At 38.1% G+C, this 16,678-nt stretch overlaps 1 protein-coding gene and 1 non-coding gene across 2 annotated transcripts in view; one reads left to right on the forward strand and one right to left on the reverse strand.

The window, feature by feature from the left end:
* The window catches only part of Gipc2 (GIPC PDZ domain containing family member 2), an 84,406-nt gene that overhangs the window by 36,802 nt on the left and 30,926 nt on the right, over nt 1-16,678 (forward strand). The window contains exon 3 of the mRNA XM_027935238.2: nt 10,915-11,095. Coding sequence (XP_027791039.2) covers nt 10,915-11,095 — 181 coding nt within the window. The remainder of the gene's footprint in view (nt 1-10,914; nt 11,096-16,678) is intronic.
* Nucleotides 7,317-7,421, reverse strand: LOC114092694 (U6 spliceosomal RNA). The gene has a single exon (XR_003582775.2). It is a non-coding gene; the product is annotated as a U6 spliceosomal RNA (small nuclear RNA).

Here is a 16,678-nt window from a genome sequence, read left to right on the forward strand (position 1 = left end):
AGCTGAATAGCTGCCAAAGTTTTTCTCCTATCCTGTAGTTTGTCTCTTTATTTTCCTTTGCTGTTTGGAAACTTTTAAATTTGCTTTAATCCCATTTGTCAAATTTTGCCTGTTTCTTGGTCTGTTGGGTTCCTAACCAGGAAATCATTATCTGTGCCAATATTTTGAAGGGTTTCTCCTGTGTTTTGTTCTAGTAGTTTCAAAACATCATATCTTATAGTAAGGGCTTTGATCCATTTTGGGCAAGGTGAGAGATAGGGATCTAGGGATCTATATGGACTAGTTTGAGGAATATTAGTGTTTATTCTTTTTTAAAAGTCTGATAAAATTTAGCAGTGAATTCATCTTGTTCTGGACTTTCCTTTGTTGGGATACTTTTTATTACTGCTTCATATCATTATTTGTTATTGCTCTATTTTTTAAAATATCCTCTTGGTTCAATTTTGGAAGGGCCTACATTTCCAGAAATTTGTCCATTTCTTCTAGATTTTCCAATTTGTTAACATAACTTTTCAAAATATCATATATATATATATATATATATATATATATATATATATATATATATATACATGTATATATATGATTTTGTGTGTGTGGTGGTACTGGGGATTGGAACCAGGTGTGCTCTACTACAGAGCTCTACATTTCAAGCCATTTTATTTTTTATTTTGAGACAGGATCTCACTAAGTTGTCAAGGCTGGGCTCAAATTTGTGATCCTCCTGCCTCGGTCTCCTGAGTACCTGAGGTTATAGGTATGTGCCACTGCTCCTGGCTTTCTTCAGTGACTCATTATTTAATACTATGTTCAATTTTCATGTGCTTTTATTTCTGCCTCTCCTTTTTTGGGAGGGGGTATCAGGGATTGAATTCAGGGGCACTTGGCCACTGAGCCACATCCCCAATCCTATTTTATTTTTATTTTTTTTAAGTTTCTTTTTTTTAATTGGCTGTTCAAAACATTACAAAGCTCTTGACATATCATATTTCATACATTTGATTCAAGTGGGTTATGAACCCCAATCCTATTTTGAATTTTATTTAGACACTGGGTGCTCGGCTATAATTTCTGCAGCTTCTCTTGCTGCTGATTTTGTTTCCTTCCACTGTGATCAGATAAGATGTAAGAAATTATTACATTTTTTTGAATTTGTTAAGACTTGCTTTATAGAATAATAAACAATCTGTTTTGGGAAAGGTTCTATGGGCTGATGAAAAGAATGTGTGTTATGCAGCTCTTGGGTGGAATATTCTATAGATGTCTATTAAGTCCATTTGATCTATCATATAACTTAAATCTGATGTTTCTTTGTTGATTTTTTTTTTTGTCTAAATGATCTATTTATTGGTGATAGTAGTATATTGAAGTTACCCATGTTATTTATTGGGACCTATTTTACTTTTGATGTCTACTGGTATTTTTTTTTAATGAAATTGGATGTTCTGATGTTAGTGCATATGTATTTATAATTTTTATATCTTATTCCCTTGATCAGTAGATAGTGAAGTGACCTTTTTTGTCTCTTAACTGATTTTGTCTGAAAGTCTATTTTGTCATATATAATTACAGCTATTCCTACTTGCTTTCACATTCCATTTGCTTGGAATATCCTTTTCTATACTTTCACTTTGTAGGTTAGGTAAGTTTCCTATATGCAGCTGTGTTAGTCAACTTTTTTTTTGCTGTGACCAAAATACTTGGCATAAACAACTTGAGGAGTAAATGTTTATTTTGGCTTATGGTTTCAAAGGTTTCAGTTCAGGGTTGGACAGTTTTGTTGCTTTGGGCCTGAGATGAGCCAGAACACCATGGTGGACGGGCATGGCAGAGAAAATCTGCTCAGTTCTTGGAGTGGTGGTGGTGGTGGAGGAATTGGATAGAAAATAAACCCTTCCGGGACACACTCCTATGACCTGCTTCCTCCAATCACATCCCAACTGCTTACAGTTTTTATATCCTTCTAGTAGTCCTTTAAATTATTAACCCATCAAACAGATTCATCTGCTAATGAGAGTATTGTCCTCATGATCCAATTATTTCCCTAAAGCCCCACACCTGGACATGGCTATTGTAGGGACTAGATCTTAAACAGATGAACTTTGGAGAGACATTGTAGATTCAAACTGTAATAGCAGTGTATTATTGGGTCTTGTGTCCCCTGCTCCCTCCCAGACAGGGTCTTGGTTTTTAATCTATCAGATGGTCTGTGTCTTTTTATTGGAGAATTAAGACCAATCAGAGTTATTGAAAGTTATATGATCATTTATATGTTATATGCTTACTTAATGCTTTTCATGGAAGGTATTTTTTCTTCTTATTTATTCTGAAGGCTAACCTTGCTGGGTATAGTATTTTTGGTTGGCAATTATTTTCTTTAAAGACTTGAAATGTATTGTTTCATGTACTCCCGGCCTTCAGAGTTTCTGGTAAGAAATCTTCTGTTAGTCTAATGGATTTGTCTTGAAACGTGATTTGGTGCTTCTCTTTCGCAGCTTTTAATATTCTTTATTTCTTCTGTAGTTTTGGAAATTTAAGTATAATATATTGTGGATATGTTCTTTTCTGGTTATGTTTATTTGGAGTTCTAAATGCCTCCTATACTTGGATGTCCAAGTCTTTCCTAAGATATGGGACATTTTCTGCTATTATTTCACTGGCTATGTTTTCTGTATCCATGGATGCTTGATCTTTTAATGCTGTCCCAGAGATCTTGTATGCTCTCTTCATTCATCTATTCTTTTTTTTTCTTTAGTACTATGAACATTAAGAAGTGACAGATTACCTTGTTTGTTCTTATTTCTTGTCCATCTATGTTGAGATTATGTTATGCTCGAATTCGGGACCCCCGAAGACTACCAGAGACCCAAGATCGATGTAAGCAGCAAAGAGGTGTTTATTGCAAGCTAGCTCGGTCCTCCGCACGCACACAAAGCAACTGGTGACGCTGAGAGACCCCGAGCCCAGGGTTTGCAGCATTTTTATACATTCTTTGGAGAGGGCAGGGACTTCACATACATCATAGCAAATCATCACACACCGCGGGAAAATCAAATAACAACTCTAAAACATGATTAGCACATTCACTGGCGGGAACAAGTTGGATAGGGGTGATTGGTCAGTACAAAAGGGGTATTCGTTTGAACTGATTGGTTTAAGCCAAGAGGGGTGTACGTGCTGAACTACATGGTTTCCCAACAGGTTATCAACTACCATAAACTACTGGGAGGGTCATCTGGCATCCCAGGTATTTCCCTGTCTCATGCTGATTGGTGGCTGCTAGGGGGTTGCTATGGATCTCCACCTAGCCTGACTGAGTCAGGGACACCTGGCGCAGCAGATCTCTCCTGTTATTTGTAGATAAACAACTTTGCAGGGTAGGAATGTGCCTAGGAGTGCTCTGTGGGTTTTTCCAAGGACAAAGGTTATGTCCCTTCCTTGGACAGGCTTTGCTCTGAGGTAGAGGCTGGTTTTTCGATATGCACATCTGTTGGGGTCAGTATCTCTTCTGTTTTTATGGTATGCATTTTTCTTAAGCCAGTGTGACTGCAGTGGTTTGTCATATAGTATGTTTATTTCTAATCTGACTCCATAGTGTAATCTCCCTGTAGCTTGTTTGGTTGTGATTTGTGGATTAGGGCACAGAGCATACCATATTGAATTTGAAAAGATACACTATCTCAGCAAGACTTGTAAGAGTGGAGAATTCTTGTACTTCAGATAGATATGGTATAGATAGCAGAGTATGTGGGATGTGACCTCTGGGTACTTCAATTTTGGGAGTGGTAGCCTCTATCTGGAGTTGGGGTTTTCCATAAGTACTGTTGATGGCAGTAGCACTATTATTTGAAAGTGATTTTGATGCTGATTTTTTCAGTGTTGTTGAAGAGCCTGAAGCTCCTGTCTTCTTATTGGAGACTGAACTTGGAATGACAACTTCTCCTCTGTGGGACTCATCTTCAGATATAATAGCCCTGCATGATCTGACCAGGTGTGGCCAAGAATGATGTAGAGGATCTACATAGATGTAATGACATTGTGTTTTTCTTCTCTAATATGACTGTGGGAATAACACAGGATACAGTCCAGGATACAGTCCCCAGTCTTCCTTATCTGTGCACACCTAGTATGGAAGGTCAGTTGAGAGCTTATGTCCCCCTTTTCTTTAAGCAGAAGTGTCTGCCAGGATCTTAGCAGGACTGGGTTATGGTTGGTGCTGGGCTTAATTCTTCTCATCTGAGCTGGGAATGTTGTCAGAGACATCAGCACTTCCCTGATGCATCTGAATCCCTGGGTTCAATTTCTCAGCATTGGAAAAAATAAAAGAGAGAGAGAAAGAGAGAAATAATTAAAACTACCTAAAAACAAAAAGAGAATGGATAGGGAAAATGATACTAAAAATAAAAGGGAAAAACATGAGAAAGAAAAAAAAGGAAAAATTAAAAATGAAACAAAAGTAAGGAAAAAAAGATAGAATAGAGAACAACAACAACAAATTCCTCCAAGGCACTCAAACATGTTTCTTACTAGGACTTCTAAGGTTGGAATTCACCAGGTATGGGGATAGTAGTGTGGTTCAACTACTGCTTGCTATAGTTCCTCTCAGCTCTTGCCAAGTGAGTTTGGGGTGGTATCCAGGTTGTGCCCTGGGTATCTTGCTGAATAGGTTGAGGCAGAATGTTGATCTTGAAGGGGTATATATATTCTCTCACAAGGCTTTTAGTCTGTGTGCCTGGGGGCGTGGCGATTGTTGGAACCACAACAAGCCCTTCTCCTCAGCTGAATTTTGGTAGAATGTGGTCTGTGCCAGGTGTATGTTTGCTTCTGAGGGTTTTAATCTTTGTGCTGGGTGGCCTGGTGAATGGCAAAACTGTAGCGGATCCCCAGAATTTCTCCAAGGGTAGGGGGAGCAATTGAACCACTGAGTTCTGAACTGAAAGGGATGATACAAGGACTTGGCAGTCAGCTAGCCTTCATCCTGGCACCTTCAGACCTGGTCATGCAGAAGTACACTCGATTGGTTTTGTTCATGTTGTAGAGGTCAGAATTGCTGAACTGCTGTGCCCTCCACTCCTTCTAGTTGCAGCTGGGTGGAGACACTCCCTTAAGCCTCACTTGTCTCATGTGGCCACTGCCCATCTAGTCAGTGCAGCAAATGTCCACCGGAACCCTGAGATGTGATTATACAAGATTTTCTGACCCCCAGAGCAGTTTGGTCTCTGACAGTAGGACCCATCTCAAGGGCTCCTAGCTAAAGCACTGTTTGCTGAGGTGAATTTCTTCTCTAAAGCTAACTTGTAATGCATAGTCCTTGTCACCTATTTATTTAAGTTGTTTGTCCGTAGGGTGCTGTCCTCTGTGCCATATTGCAACTTTTTCTCTTTCACCTTTACACCCTTGGAAGGGAGAGTCCCCTTTCCCCAGCTGAGCTTCCAGACACTGGGAATTCTCTTGTTGTGTTATTATCCCTACTCTCTGGCTTTCACCAGGTTTTGTTTCCTTTGCTGTCAATTTACAATGTTCATGCATAGCCACTAACCCCAAAAGCAGTTACACAACTGTTGCTTTGTTTCCACCCCTGGGAGGAGAAAACTAGTACTGGGTGTCACTATTATGTTATCTTGAGCCTTCAGGGTTTTTTTCTTTCTAGTCTTTTAAAATTTAGAATAGTTCCTTAGCTTTTTGAGAGATATCCTTTAATTTGAGTTTTACTGATGTTTCCTCATGTTAGAGACAGGTTGTGCATTTTGGGAAGGAGAATTACATTAAATACTGCTGTGTCCTCAGTGTACCACAGTCAGAAGGTGCTTGATGTTGGTTTGTCTCGTTATTTATGATGTTAATTTTTGTCACTTGTCTAAAGTGGAGTCCACCCATCTTTTCACTGCAAAGGTATTGTATTTTCCTTTGTAATTAATAAATAATGGTGGGGAGATAATTTGAGATTATGAAAATATCTTATTCCCTTACTCACAATCCACACATCTAGCATCTGTTGATATATCTTGCTTGAATCAATTTTTCCTATGATGGTTGCAAAATGAGGTTTTCCCAATGCCATCATTCTTTATATATTTCTTAGAAAACATTCTATTTTAAAAAGCTGTCATTACTTATTTACTTATTTATTTATTAGCATGAGTACATTATTTCTTATTTTATTCAATGGGTTGTAAGCTAGCACTATAATTGATTTTGATGCTCAATTTTCCTGAGATTTGGCCTGTGGGAATCCTGTTGGCTCTTTCAATGTGGCTTCCATCATTTAACAGAGCAATTCCTTACTTTCTGGCACAAGATGTTCTAGGCTCATCTTATGTCTTCCTTTTCCCAGGCCCAGACTCAACAATTTCTCTAAGGAACTCTGATTTTTTAAAATGATATTTCAAATTCAAGTTCTGTTATGAGTTGTACTCTTTCATTGCTACTGGAGTTTTATTATTTCTAGGTCTTTTCAGTGATAACATTAGAAAAACATGTTTATGCTGGGCATGGTGGTACATGCCTGTAACCCCAGCAACTCAGAAGGTAGAGGCAGGAGGATTGCAAGTTCAAAGCCAGCCTCAGCAATTTAGTGAATCCCTAAGCAACTCAGTGAGACCCTGTCTCTAAATAAAATACAGAAAAGGGACGGGAGATGTGACTCAGTGATTAAGTGCCTCTGGGTTGAATCCCTAGTACCAAAAGCAAACAAACAAACAAAACAAAACAAAGAAAAACATGTTTATTAGAAATGATGAATTCATAATTATGCTTCATTCTCATGTCAAGGTTATTCCTTGGCTTTTCTATAAAAATATTTACTTTGAAATTTTTTCAAACAAATACTCATTTACTTAGTCCTGTAATTTATACCAACCAGTTTCAGTATTGCTATATCCATAATACTCTGAAAAATAAACCTATTGAGAAGAGTTCAAGATCTGAATGCACTCATTTTGTTTTAGATTATGTGTGTGTATGTGTGTATAAATTATATAGAGTTGAAGTTTTGTATTCCCAAGTTACTTGGAATAGTTTTTTCCTACTTTCCCCTACCTCAGGTGACTATGCTCTTCAATTGAAGTACTATTGAGTCCATTTGCTTCTGTTTGTTTTTTCCTCATCCCTGTTTAGCTAATTTTATTTTCTGAATACAAAAAATATTATATGATTCAAAAAAATCAGAACTATATTAAAAGATATATTCAAAGATGTACCATTTCTTCTCCTACTCCTTCTACTCAATTAGCTTCCCCCACTTCTTAGAAGTAATCAGTTTTATTCATTTCTGATGTATCCTTCCTGTGATTCTTATCTTGGCCAAAATAAGCAGAAAAAAAAAAGGAATGTGCATGAGTTTGCATGCTATCCTTGTGCAGGGACCATGCTTGTCTCTTCTGTATGATTACAATTTCAGTGTATACAGTACTGAAATAAATACTTAATGTGCTTTTAATAGTAGCTGGAAGTAAGAGTAGGTCAAAGTAAGAGTAGAACAGTAATAGGATTCAAGGGCAAGGGGCAGGACTCCAGATTGGGGAGGCAGTACAGTGTAATGAATAAAGCTGGGACTGTAGAATCAGACAAGCCTGTGACGCTGGGAAAGTCATTGAACCTTTCTGAATCTTCTCTCAAATATTAGAACCTATCTTATAGGGTTATTTGAGATATAAAGATAATACATGAAAATACCTGACAGTGTTCTTAATTGGTAGCTAATACTTTAATCATAAAACTAGTAACAATAAATCATTACATAATTAGGAGAGAGAGAGAGAGAGAGAGAGAGAGAGAGAGAGAGAGAGAGAGAGAGAGAGAGAAATGGCAGATAGATGCTTTCTGTAGTTTTCCACAATTCTCACAGGTGAAACTCCTCAGGTGAAAAGACAGTGGACCTAAACAGTCATGATTTTAACATCCAGGTCTCAACATTTCCCAGGACAAAAAGTATATACATAACTTCATTAGAAAATTTAAAGAATGCTTATAATGAAACCAATTTCTAGTCTAGTCTGAGACAGGAACTGGAAAATATGTCCTGTAAAGGGCCAGATAGTAAATATTTTGTGCTTTGTGGGTTGTACAGCCTCTGTTGCAACTACTCAATTATGTCAACGACTTAGTCACCATAGCCATGGGCAATACTTGAGTGAGTATGGGTGTTTCCCTGTGGGACCAACCTTACTTACAGATACTGTGATTTAGGTTTCATATAATTTTCACATTATAAATATTGTTTTGATTTTTAAAAACCATTCAAAAAAGAGTAAAAACCAGCTGAGGTAAGTGGTACATGCCTGTTGATCCCAGAGACTTGGAAGGCCAAGGGAGGAGGACTGTGTTTGAGGCCAGCCTCAGCAACTTATTGAGTCCTTGTCTCAAAATAAAAAATAAAAAGGACTGGGGATGTAGGTTGGTGATAGAGCACCCCTGGGTTCAGTCCCCATTGCTACCTCATTCTTCATTCTACCTATTTAGGAGGCTAAGTTCCAGGTAACCCATTCTATAAATAATCAATGTCTCCAAGTTTGCTTCTAAATCTGGCCCAACTTCTTGTTTTTCTCTCTAAGTTTCTCATACTGATTTTCCCTTCTTTCATCCCAGATTCTCTGCCTGGATTCTCACCCTGCTGTCTGCTCTGACTCCTGGTAACTGCCTTTCCTCCTTTGGTCTGGGTCCTCTTCTAGTGACAGTTATACCTACTCAGTAGCCCGGGCAATGAGAAATTGCTATTACTCCAACCTTTATTTCAGGAGTAAGGGTGAGGTCTTTTACTTATTAATTTTATATAATGCTTATTTTTAATAAACTCATAAAAATAAGTCTGAAAAAGTAAAAATAGCATGTGGTAGAACACTGAAATTTGCATGGTATAATTAATCAAATATAAAATAGTTTCAAGCTATATCAAGAGATAAATTAGAATAAAAGGTAAGAAAACAGTCCAAGTTAAATTCTTTAATACCTTTAAAATGGTTATGTAACAGCATGTTTAAATTTTTTTCTTTAGACTCTAATCTGTTGCTTAATCTTGTTTATTTTTCTGTGGCAGTTTAGAAAATGTAGTTGTATTGAATGGTATGTTCTGATTACTTTTGTTTTTGTTAACTATGGAAGTCTAATAAGGATTTCTAATAAAACAATGCCAGATTATGCAATTTCTGGTTTCTTTGCTTTATAATTAACAATTTGTCATGATAAATAATAAACTCTGTTTAAATTGGTATTATTTTCCATTTGCATGTAGTGTGCTAATACTGTAACAATGAACATAGCAAAATTCTTAAAATTTAAGTGTAAAAAAGGAAATCTACTCACATTTTTCATAAAAAAATCCCAACCTTCTCAGGTTCATCTTTTATAACTTTTTTTTTTTGATGATGGTATCATGGAGATGCTGAGGTACATGAGATCAGTTTCTCTCATTGGACACAATGATCAATCAGAAGATGTTACACGTCCATGTGGCAAGGATGGGGAATACACCAGCTTTTTTGAAGTAGCAGCAGCACCTGACGTTTGTCCTGTCATTCCTGTGAAGGATTTGTGACTCCTGAGGCAGCTGATGGCCTTTATTTTGACCCACTTCTTGTCACTGTGGAAGTACTTGTACATTCATGCAGGAGTGTTACCCTTGCATAGTTTTCTAGAGCTCTTGTCCCTAAAATCCTTTCAGAAATTCTTGGTGCCATCTTAGGAGCCTGTATGAGTCAGGATTCTATAGAGGAACAGAATCAACAGGAAGTATAAGTGGGATCAGTGGTGCTATACTAGACTGAAGGCTTCTGGAGAATCACTGGCAGAGTCAGTTGATTGCAGCAGCAATCAAAAACCTATTCAAGAAGAATCAAGCTTGCATCTGCTGCTGCTTCCTTGCTCTTCCAACTTACATTCCATCCAATTCATGGTCCTATTGGATGGTGCCACTCATGCGTAGGGAGGGTCTCCACTTCAGTTGATTATCCCACATGCTAAGATACATCCTCATTGATACACCCGAAAACCTCTTACTCATTGGCATTTCTTAATCCAATCAAGTTGACAATTCAAATTAACCATTACAGGACCTTAGATCTAATACTGAGACTCTATATAACCGATGCATTATAGAGAAGATTGAAGAAAGATGAGTTTCACGTTTCTACTTTAGTCTTGAGTTCTCATCTAAAATAGACCAAGGAAGAACAATAGTATAAAATCACTCTTACTGACTCCCAAATGATAACCACACTTATCTCTTATTACGTGTCAGTCTTCTTAGTCAAGATCATACCATTTGAATCTTTGCATTTGTAAATAAGGTTTAAAAAATGTAGCCAATAGAAAAATCTTAAGCTTTATATTTCTGTAGTGGGTCTCATGTTGAAATGATTCAACAATCATTTACAGAAGGATTTTCTGTGCAGGCATTGTGCCATGTAAAGGACTACAATGATGTGTAAGACTCTCTGTCCCCAAGGATATCACAATTTAGCTATGGTAAGTGAGAAGAAAAGGAGCAACTGCACTGTGATTTGTTGAATCTAGGACATCACTTGGTTTTCCTCAAGCCTCCGTCTTCCTGATCTACCAAAAATGTTGTTAGAATTAAATTAAATAGCAAGTGTAAAGTGCTTAGCTTAAAGCTCAGTGTATATAGCAAAAGTATTGTAGAAGATGACAGTGGCACCTTACTCATTCCTGTGGGAGGAAGTTAGGGAAAGCTTCCCAGAGGACGAGGTAACTGTGAGGTAATTGAATTCTGAATGATAAAGAAGATGAAGAATGATTGGCAGTTAGATGGTATGGTTTTTTATTGTTTGGTCTTCCTTCTTTAACTGAGCCTTAGCTGTATTGTTAGTATGTCAATACAATGGATATAATATGTCAGGAGCATGAAAAGTAATGCCACAGAGTTATTTTTTATAACATCATCAATTTTCTTTCTTTCAGAGAATTAAAGATGGTAGCATTATTGACTCAGTTAAAACAATCTGTGTGGGGGATCATATTGAATCCATAAATGGAGAAAATATCGTTGGGTGGCGTCACTATGAAGTTGCTAAGAAGTTAAAGGAATTAAAAAAAGAGGAACTCTTTACCTTGAAGTTAATAGAACCCAAGAAGGCATTTGGTAAGTTTTGTGTGGGTGTGCGCGTACACGAATCATCTCTTCCTTTCATCTAACTTTTCAAGGAAACGAGTACTGTTATGTGATGCCATGTGCTTTTAGTATTTCATCTTATCTAACACATCAACTTGGGACATAGAGAATGACAGAGCGCTGTGCTTACAGGGACAGCAACTACTGAAGGAGGAAAAATAAAGCCTTGTAGAAGGACATTTTCTAAACAAACATTTGGAATGACAAAGACTAATGTCTAGTGACTAAATTTGATGTGGCTGTTCCAATCTCTGAGAATAGCACATTGTATTGTTTTCATTTTGCTGAGCAGTAAGATTTTTGATTGAGCACTTTAAACCATAATAACTGTTGTTCATGGACCTCAGCAGCAAAAAGTTTTAGTTATACACAGAATTGGTATTTAAAATAGTTATCTAGTCTATTTTAAAGACCTCCTTCACCTCTACTTTTCCTCCATTGGCATTTTGAATTTGGCAGCTTGGAACAGTATGAAATTACTCCCTGGTTGATGTGACATCTGTACTTGCCTAGTTTTAGCCAAGGCAGCTGTATTACAACTGTCGTTCAAACCCCCAGGGCCATCTCATCTACATGAGAATGTGCCAGCTTCCCTCTCACTACCCAGCACTATTTTAATAAGCCAGATGAAGGCCTTGTGTTCACCAGTGTTAAAATATCTTTGGCAGAATCATTCCAAGCCTGCCCTTACTCATCCGTGACCCCACCCACCCCATGTTCTTTCCTTTGCTCACAGAACACAAATATGCCTTCTAGTTGTTTCTAATGCCATTTTCTCAAGGCAGTTAGTGAAAGTGGTGGGAGAATGTAGTGGGTCCGGGGAATCACATTTTCCTTGTTTTAGCAAGTAAGCTACATCTATGGAATCAGGAAGTTTTCTCTGCTCCCACAATTCTGTGCCACTTAATGGAGATATAGTAAAGGTTACATTGCTTGTGGGAGATGGAGTTCCATAGCAGGTATAAGAAAAGAGTGCCTTCTGCCTGTGCTGCACCTTGAGGGAGCACTCTAGGAAGCTGCTGTGATTCTGCCTGGTACCTGCAGCATCTGCTCTCCCTCCTACAAAAGAAGGCCAGTGGCCCCCAGGCTGCTCTCCAGCAGCTTCTTTTGGAAGGTCTTCGTTTGGTAGTCCAGCTCCCCCGATGGCGTGGCATATGGACTAATAGGGCAAAGGAGATTTGAGATAAATATTCTTATTTGATTTAGGTTTTTTTGTAAATTAAAGCTATTCTCTTAGTACAACTGAAGAAATATGAACTCTTCCTATATTTTTTTCTAACATATATTGTGTTTTCCAGAGTTAGTTATTTTCAGTTATTTCCTGTTTATGCATATATATCTTTTGGTTCTTTTATCTTTGTAGAAAGTTGCTATTTGTCTGAGTGTTACAGATGTTATTGTATTTAGCCATTATTGTCCTATAATTATAGTTCTCTCTTTGATATCAGAGACATGTGACGTAGTTAATGTACTTACTTAAGTATCTAGCTACTATTGAACCTGCTCCTTATTGTCTAGTGAATTTCACAGATATATCTGAGATGCACCCTGGCTAGGATTTTTTGGATAGGGGTATGTATTTCAGTATCTCAAATTCTGTTGGTGCTGTGGGCTAGGATACCTGGAGATTGATTTTGGAGCAGTGATAGCTTTTTGTTTTCAAGCCTACTAGTCTACATTTTTCCTCTGTGGCTTGACCCTTGACTCTAGCCCTAGCCTTAGAAGAAAGCTTTACTGCTTTGCCCATCCTCTAGCCCTTAATTTTGTTACTTTTCTTTTTGCTTCTGGGATAAAGGCAAAGCTGGTCTGTTTCTCATCCTCTGGCTTCATCCCAATGCTTAGTTCTTTGCCAGGGAGGGAGATTATATCAGAAGGTACTTGGGGGATCAGGCTTCCCCCAATTCTCTTGGTTGCAATCTTATCTTTTGCTATGTTTCCTTCCTTTCTCCTTGTATTTTCTAGCATTATCATTGACTCAGGGCCAAAAATTCAAATTTCATAACCTTTTATTAATTATCTGCCTCTCTATTATCTAGAATTTCTACTAGGAAACAGGGTCAGTCTAAGTCAGGAAGGTTTTTTTTTTTTTTTTTTTTTTTTTTGTACCAGGGATTGAACCCGGAGGGGCTTAACCAGTGAACCACATCCCTAACTTTGCAACAGGAGCTTGCAAAATTGCTTAGGGTTTTACTAAATTGCTGAGGCTGGCTTTGAAATTTTGATCCTCTTGCCTCAGCCTCCCAAGCTGCCGGGATTACAGGTATGCACCACCGCACCTGGCCCATTTCTAGGATCTTACCAAGAACAGTCAGAAGTGGCCACATACTCCAGTATTTTGATATTTTCCTACCAACTTCCCTACAGGTTTAGGCAGGAGAGGCATGTGAGTGAACTATATCCTCAAATACTTTGTTCTGCCATGGCATAATAAGGATTGTGAGCACAACATCTTTATAGCAAATAGGGGAATCCTTACTACCTGATTCCATTTCCATATTTTAGGACCACTACTTCCACATTCCACTTCTAGAGGCCCTATATATGTTAAGATTCACTATGTAATTTAAGGGAAAAGCATTTGTTGGAAATCTACCAGGTAGGTCTCAAACAAAAATAGTTGATCAAGCCTTGGGAAAGTCAGTAACTTTCAGGGATGTGTATACCAGGAAGCTTTAATGGCATAGGATTGATGGACTTCCCTCCAATGATTTTTCATGTCACTCTACATAGGATTCAAATTCCTAGAATGTGGGGGAACTGATTATGTCATTTGCCCATCCTGAAACTGGGGAAGGCAGACTATGTGATTGATAGCTCTACCAAAATCACACAGAACAGAGAGGGGGAAGTTTCCTTTTGGGTAGGAAAAAAGCAGCAGATGCCCAGCTTATCCTTTATCCTACACTGTTACTCCTTGTTTTGAAGGCAGAGCAGTGTTGGTTTTCTTTTAACCTTGAATCTGACTCTAGCCAAGCTGTCTGCAAATATTAGAATAGATCTGGAGAGAAGAGGATATTGTCAACGGCTTTGGATATCTGTCCTTAAGGATTTCATTTTTATGCTATGAATAGAGTGCCACATAAATAGGTGTTTGGCAGTGAACTAGCTAGAGATGATGACAGCAACAAACACTGTTTCTGGGAAAGAGTAAAACCTAATTTTTCTTGGTGCTGGCCATGGGATTTTGAGGCTACAGATTTGGACTGTACTTCTGGGAAGTCCTTCACTTTTGTATCCCACACATGATTTGCTGAGAATCTCCTGTGTTCCAGGTGTTCTGATAGGTGCAATGGAGCCTAAGAAGGAAACCCAAGTTCCTGCTTTTTGAGGAGCTCACAGTCCAATAGGTAGTTATGGACTGAATTGTATCCTACAAAATTCGTATGTTGAAATGCTAATCACCAGTCCTTCTGAATGAGACCGCATTTGGAGTTAGGGCCTTTAAAGAGGCAATTATGTTAGAATGAGGTCATTAGGGTGGACTCTAACCCATTCTGACTCGTGTATCTATGAGAAGTGGCAATTTGGACACAGACACACTTAGAGGAAGAATGCTATTTGAAAATGAAGTTAGGCATTTATTTATAAGCAAAGGAGAGTGGCTTCAGAAGAAACCAGTGCTGGGGACACCTTAATCTTGTACTTCTAGCCTCAGAACTATGAGAAAATAAACTTATATTGTTGAAGCCACCCATTTTGAAAATTAACACAGAGGCCAATAGGCAAGGATAAAAAAGTACAATGCCAGGTCTTTGGTAGGGGAAGTAGATCTTGAACTCCCTAACAACCCAGAATGGACTGGTACTTTAGCAGTTGTCTGGCCCTGGACAAGTGGCAAGAACATACTGATATTTCAGCTCAACACTTCTTGAGCATTTAGAATATACTGGTATTAGGGTGCTAATTACCCTGGATAATAATAGTCACCGTTACTGAGAACCTACTGTACACCATGACCACATTACGTACTTAGTACATGCTGAATAAGATCCAGATCTTATTCCAGTGAGAGGAAATAGACATGAAAAGAAAGACGTTCAATAAAGGGTTTAGGTGTATGAAAGTGGGAGGCATCAAGTCTACATAAGGAATTTTCCCTACTGAAGGGATTTGAGAAAGAAATCAGGAAAATAACTCCATTCACAGTAGCTTCAGCAGCAGTTGCCACACTACCACTTAGGAATAAATCTAACCAAGGAAACACCTCTACAAGGGAAATTACAGAACAATGGAAAAAGAAGATGACACTGGAAGATGATCAGACCCCCTCCTCCCTACCCCTGCATGTTTATGGATAGGCTGAATTAATATTGTTAAAATGATTGCTGGGAGCAGTGGCACATGCCTATAATCCCAGTGCCTCTGGAGACTAAGGTATATGGATGACATATTCAAGGACAATCTCAGCAATTTAGCAAGACTTTCAGCAGCTTAGTGGGATCTTATCTCAAAATAAAAAGGGCTAGGAATGTAGCTCAGTGATAAAGCTCGCTTGGACTCAGTCCCCAGTACTGAGGAAAAATAAAAAGCTATATTATCAAAAGTGATCTGCAGATTCAATGCAATCCCCATCAAAATATCAATGACATTCTTCACAGAACTAGAAAAAGTAATCCTAAAATTCATATAGAGGAACAAAGACACAGAATAGCCAAAGCAATCCTGAGCAAAAAGACCAATGCTAGAGGCATCACAATACCCAGTTTCAAATGATACTACAGAGCTATAGTAACAAAAACAACATGGTACTGGTGTAAAAACAGACACATAGACCAATAGAATAGAATACAAGACACAGAGACAAACTCACACATCTGCGGTTACCTGATTCTTGACAAAGGTGCCAAAATACATTGGAGAAAAGACAGCCTTTTAACAAATGATGTGGGGAAAACTGGATATCTATATGTAGAAGAATGAAACTAGATCCCTGTCTCTCACCCTGCACAAAAGTCAACTCAAAATGGATAAAAAATCTAGGTATTAGATCAGAAATTTTGCAACTGCTAGAAGAAAACAGAGAAAATTCTTCATGGTATAGGCACAGGCAACAACTTCCTGAGTAGGACCTCTAAAGCTCAGGATATAATGCCAAGAATCAATAAATGGGAAGGCAATAGGAGATATTAGGGAGTGGAATTGATGAAATTATGTTATATGCATGTATGACTATAGTGTAATGAAAATAACTATCCTGTATGATTAATATACATGAAAAGAAATTTTAAAAAGGGATTTGAGCTGAATCTGAGAAGATGAGTAGGTGCTTTCTCTGTGGGCAGTTGGGGAAGGTTTTCATTGGGAGTAGGAACAGAATGAGCACAGGTGCAGAGGTACGGAAGAGTGTCATATATTTAGGGATATCATGGATGCCTGTGTTTTTGGAATAGATTATAGGTAGTGCTGTCACAAGAGATGAAGCTCAAGTATCAGTAGGGGCCAAATTATCAAGGACATTCTATATGAATATAAAGAGTGGGCAATGGAGAACACATAAAGGGTTTAGGCAATGGGGTTAATGAGTGATTCTCCTACATTGGTAGTGGAAGCCAT

This window comes from Marmota flaviventris, chromosome 10 (assembly GCF_047511675.1).
Source record: "Marmota flaviventris isolate mMarFla1 chromosome 10, mMarFla1.hap1, whole genome shotgun sequence".
Taxonomy (NCBI): domain Eukaryota; kingdom Metazoa; phylum Chordata; class Mammalia; order Rodentia; family Sciuridae; genus Marmota; species Marmota flaviventris.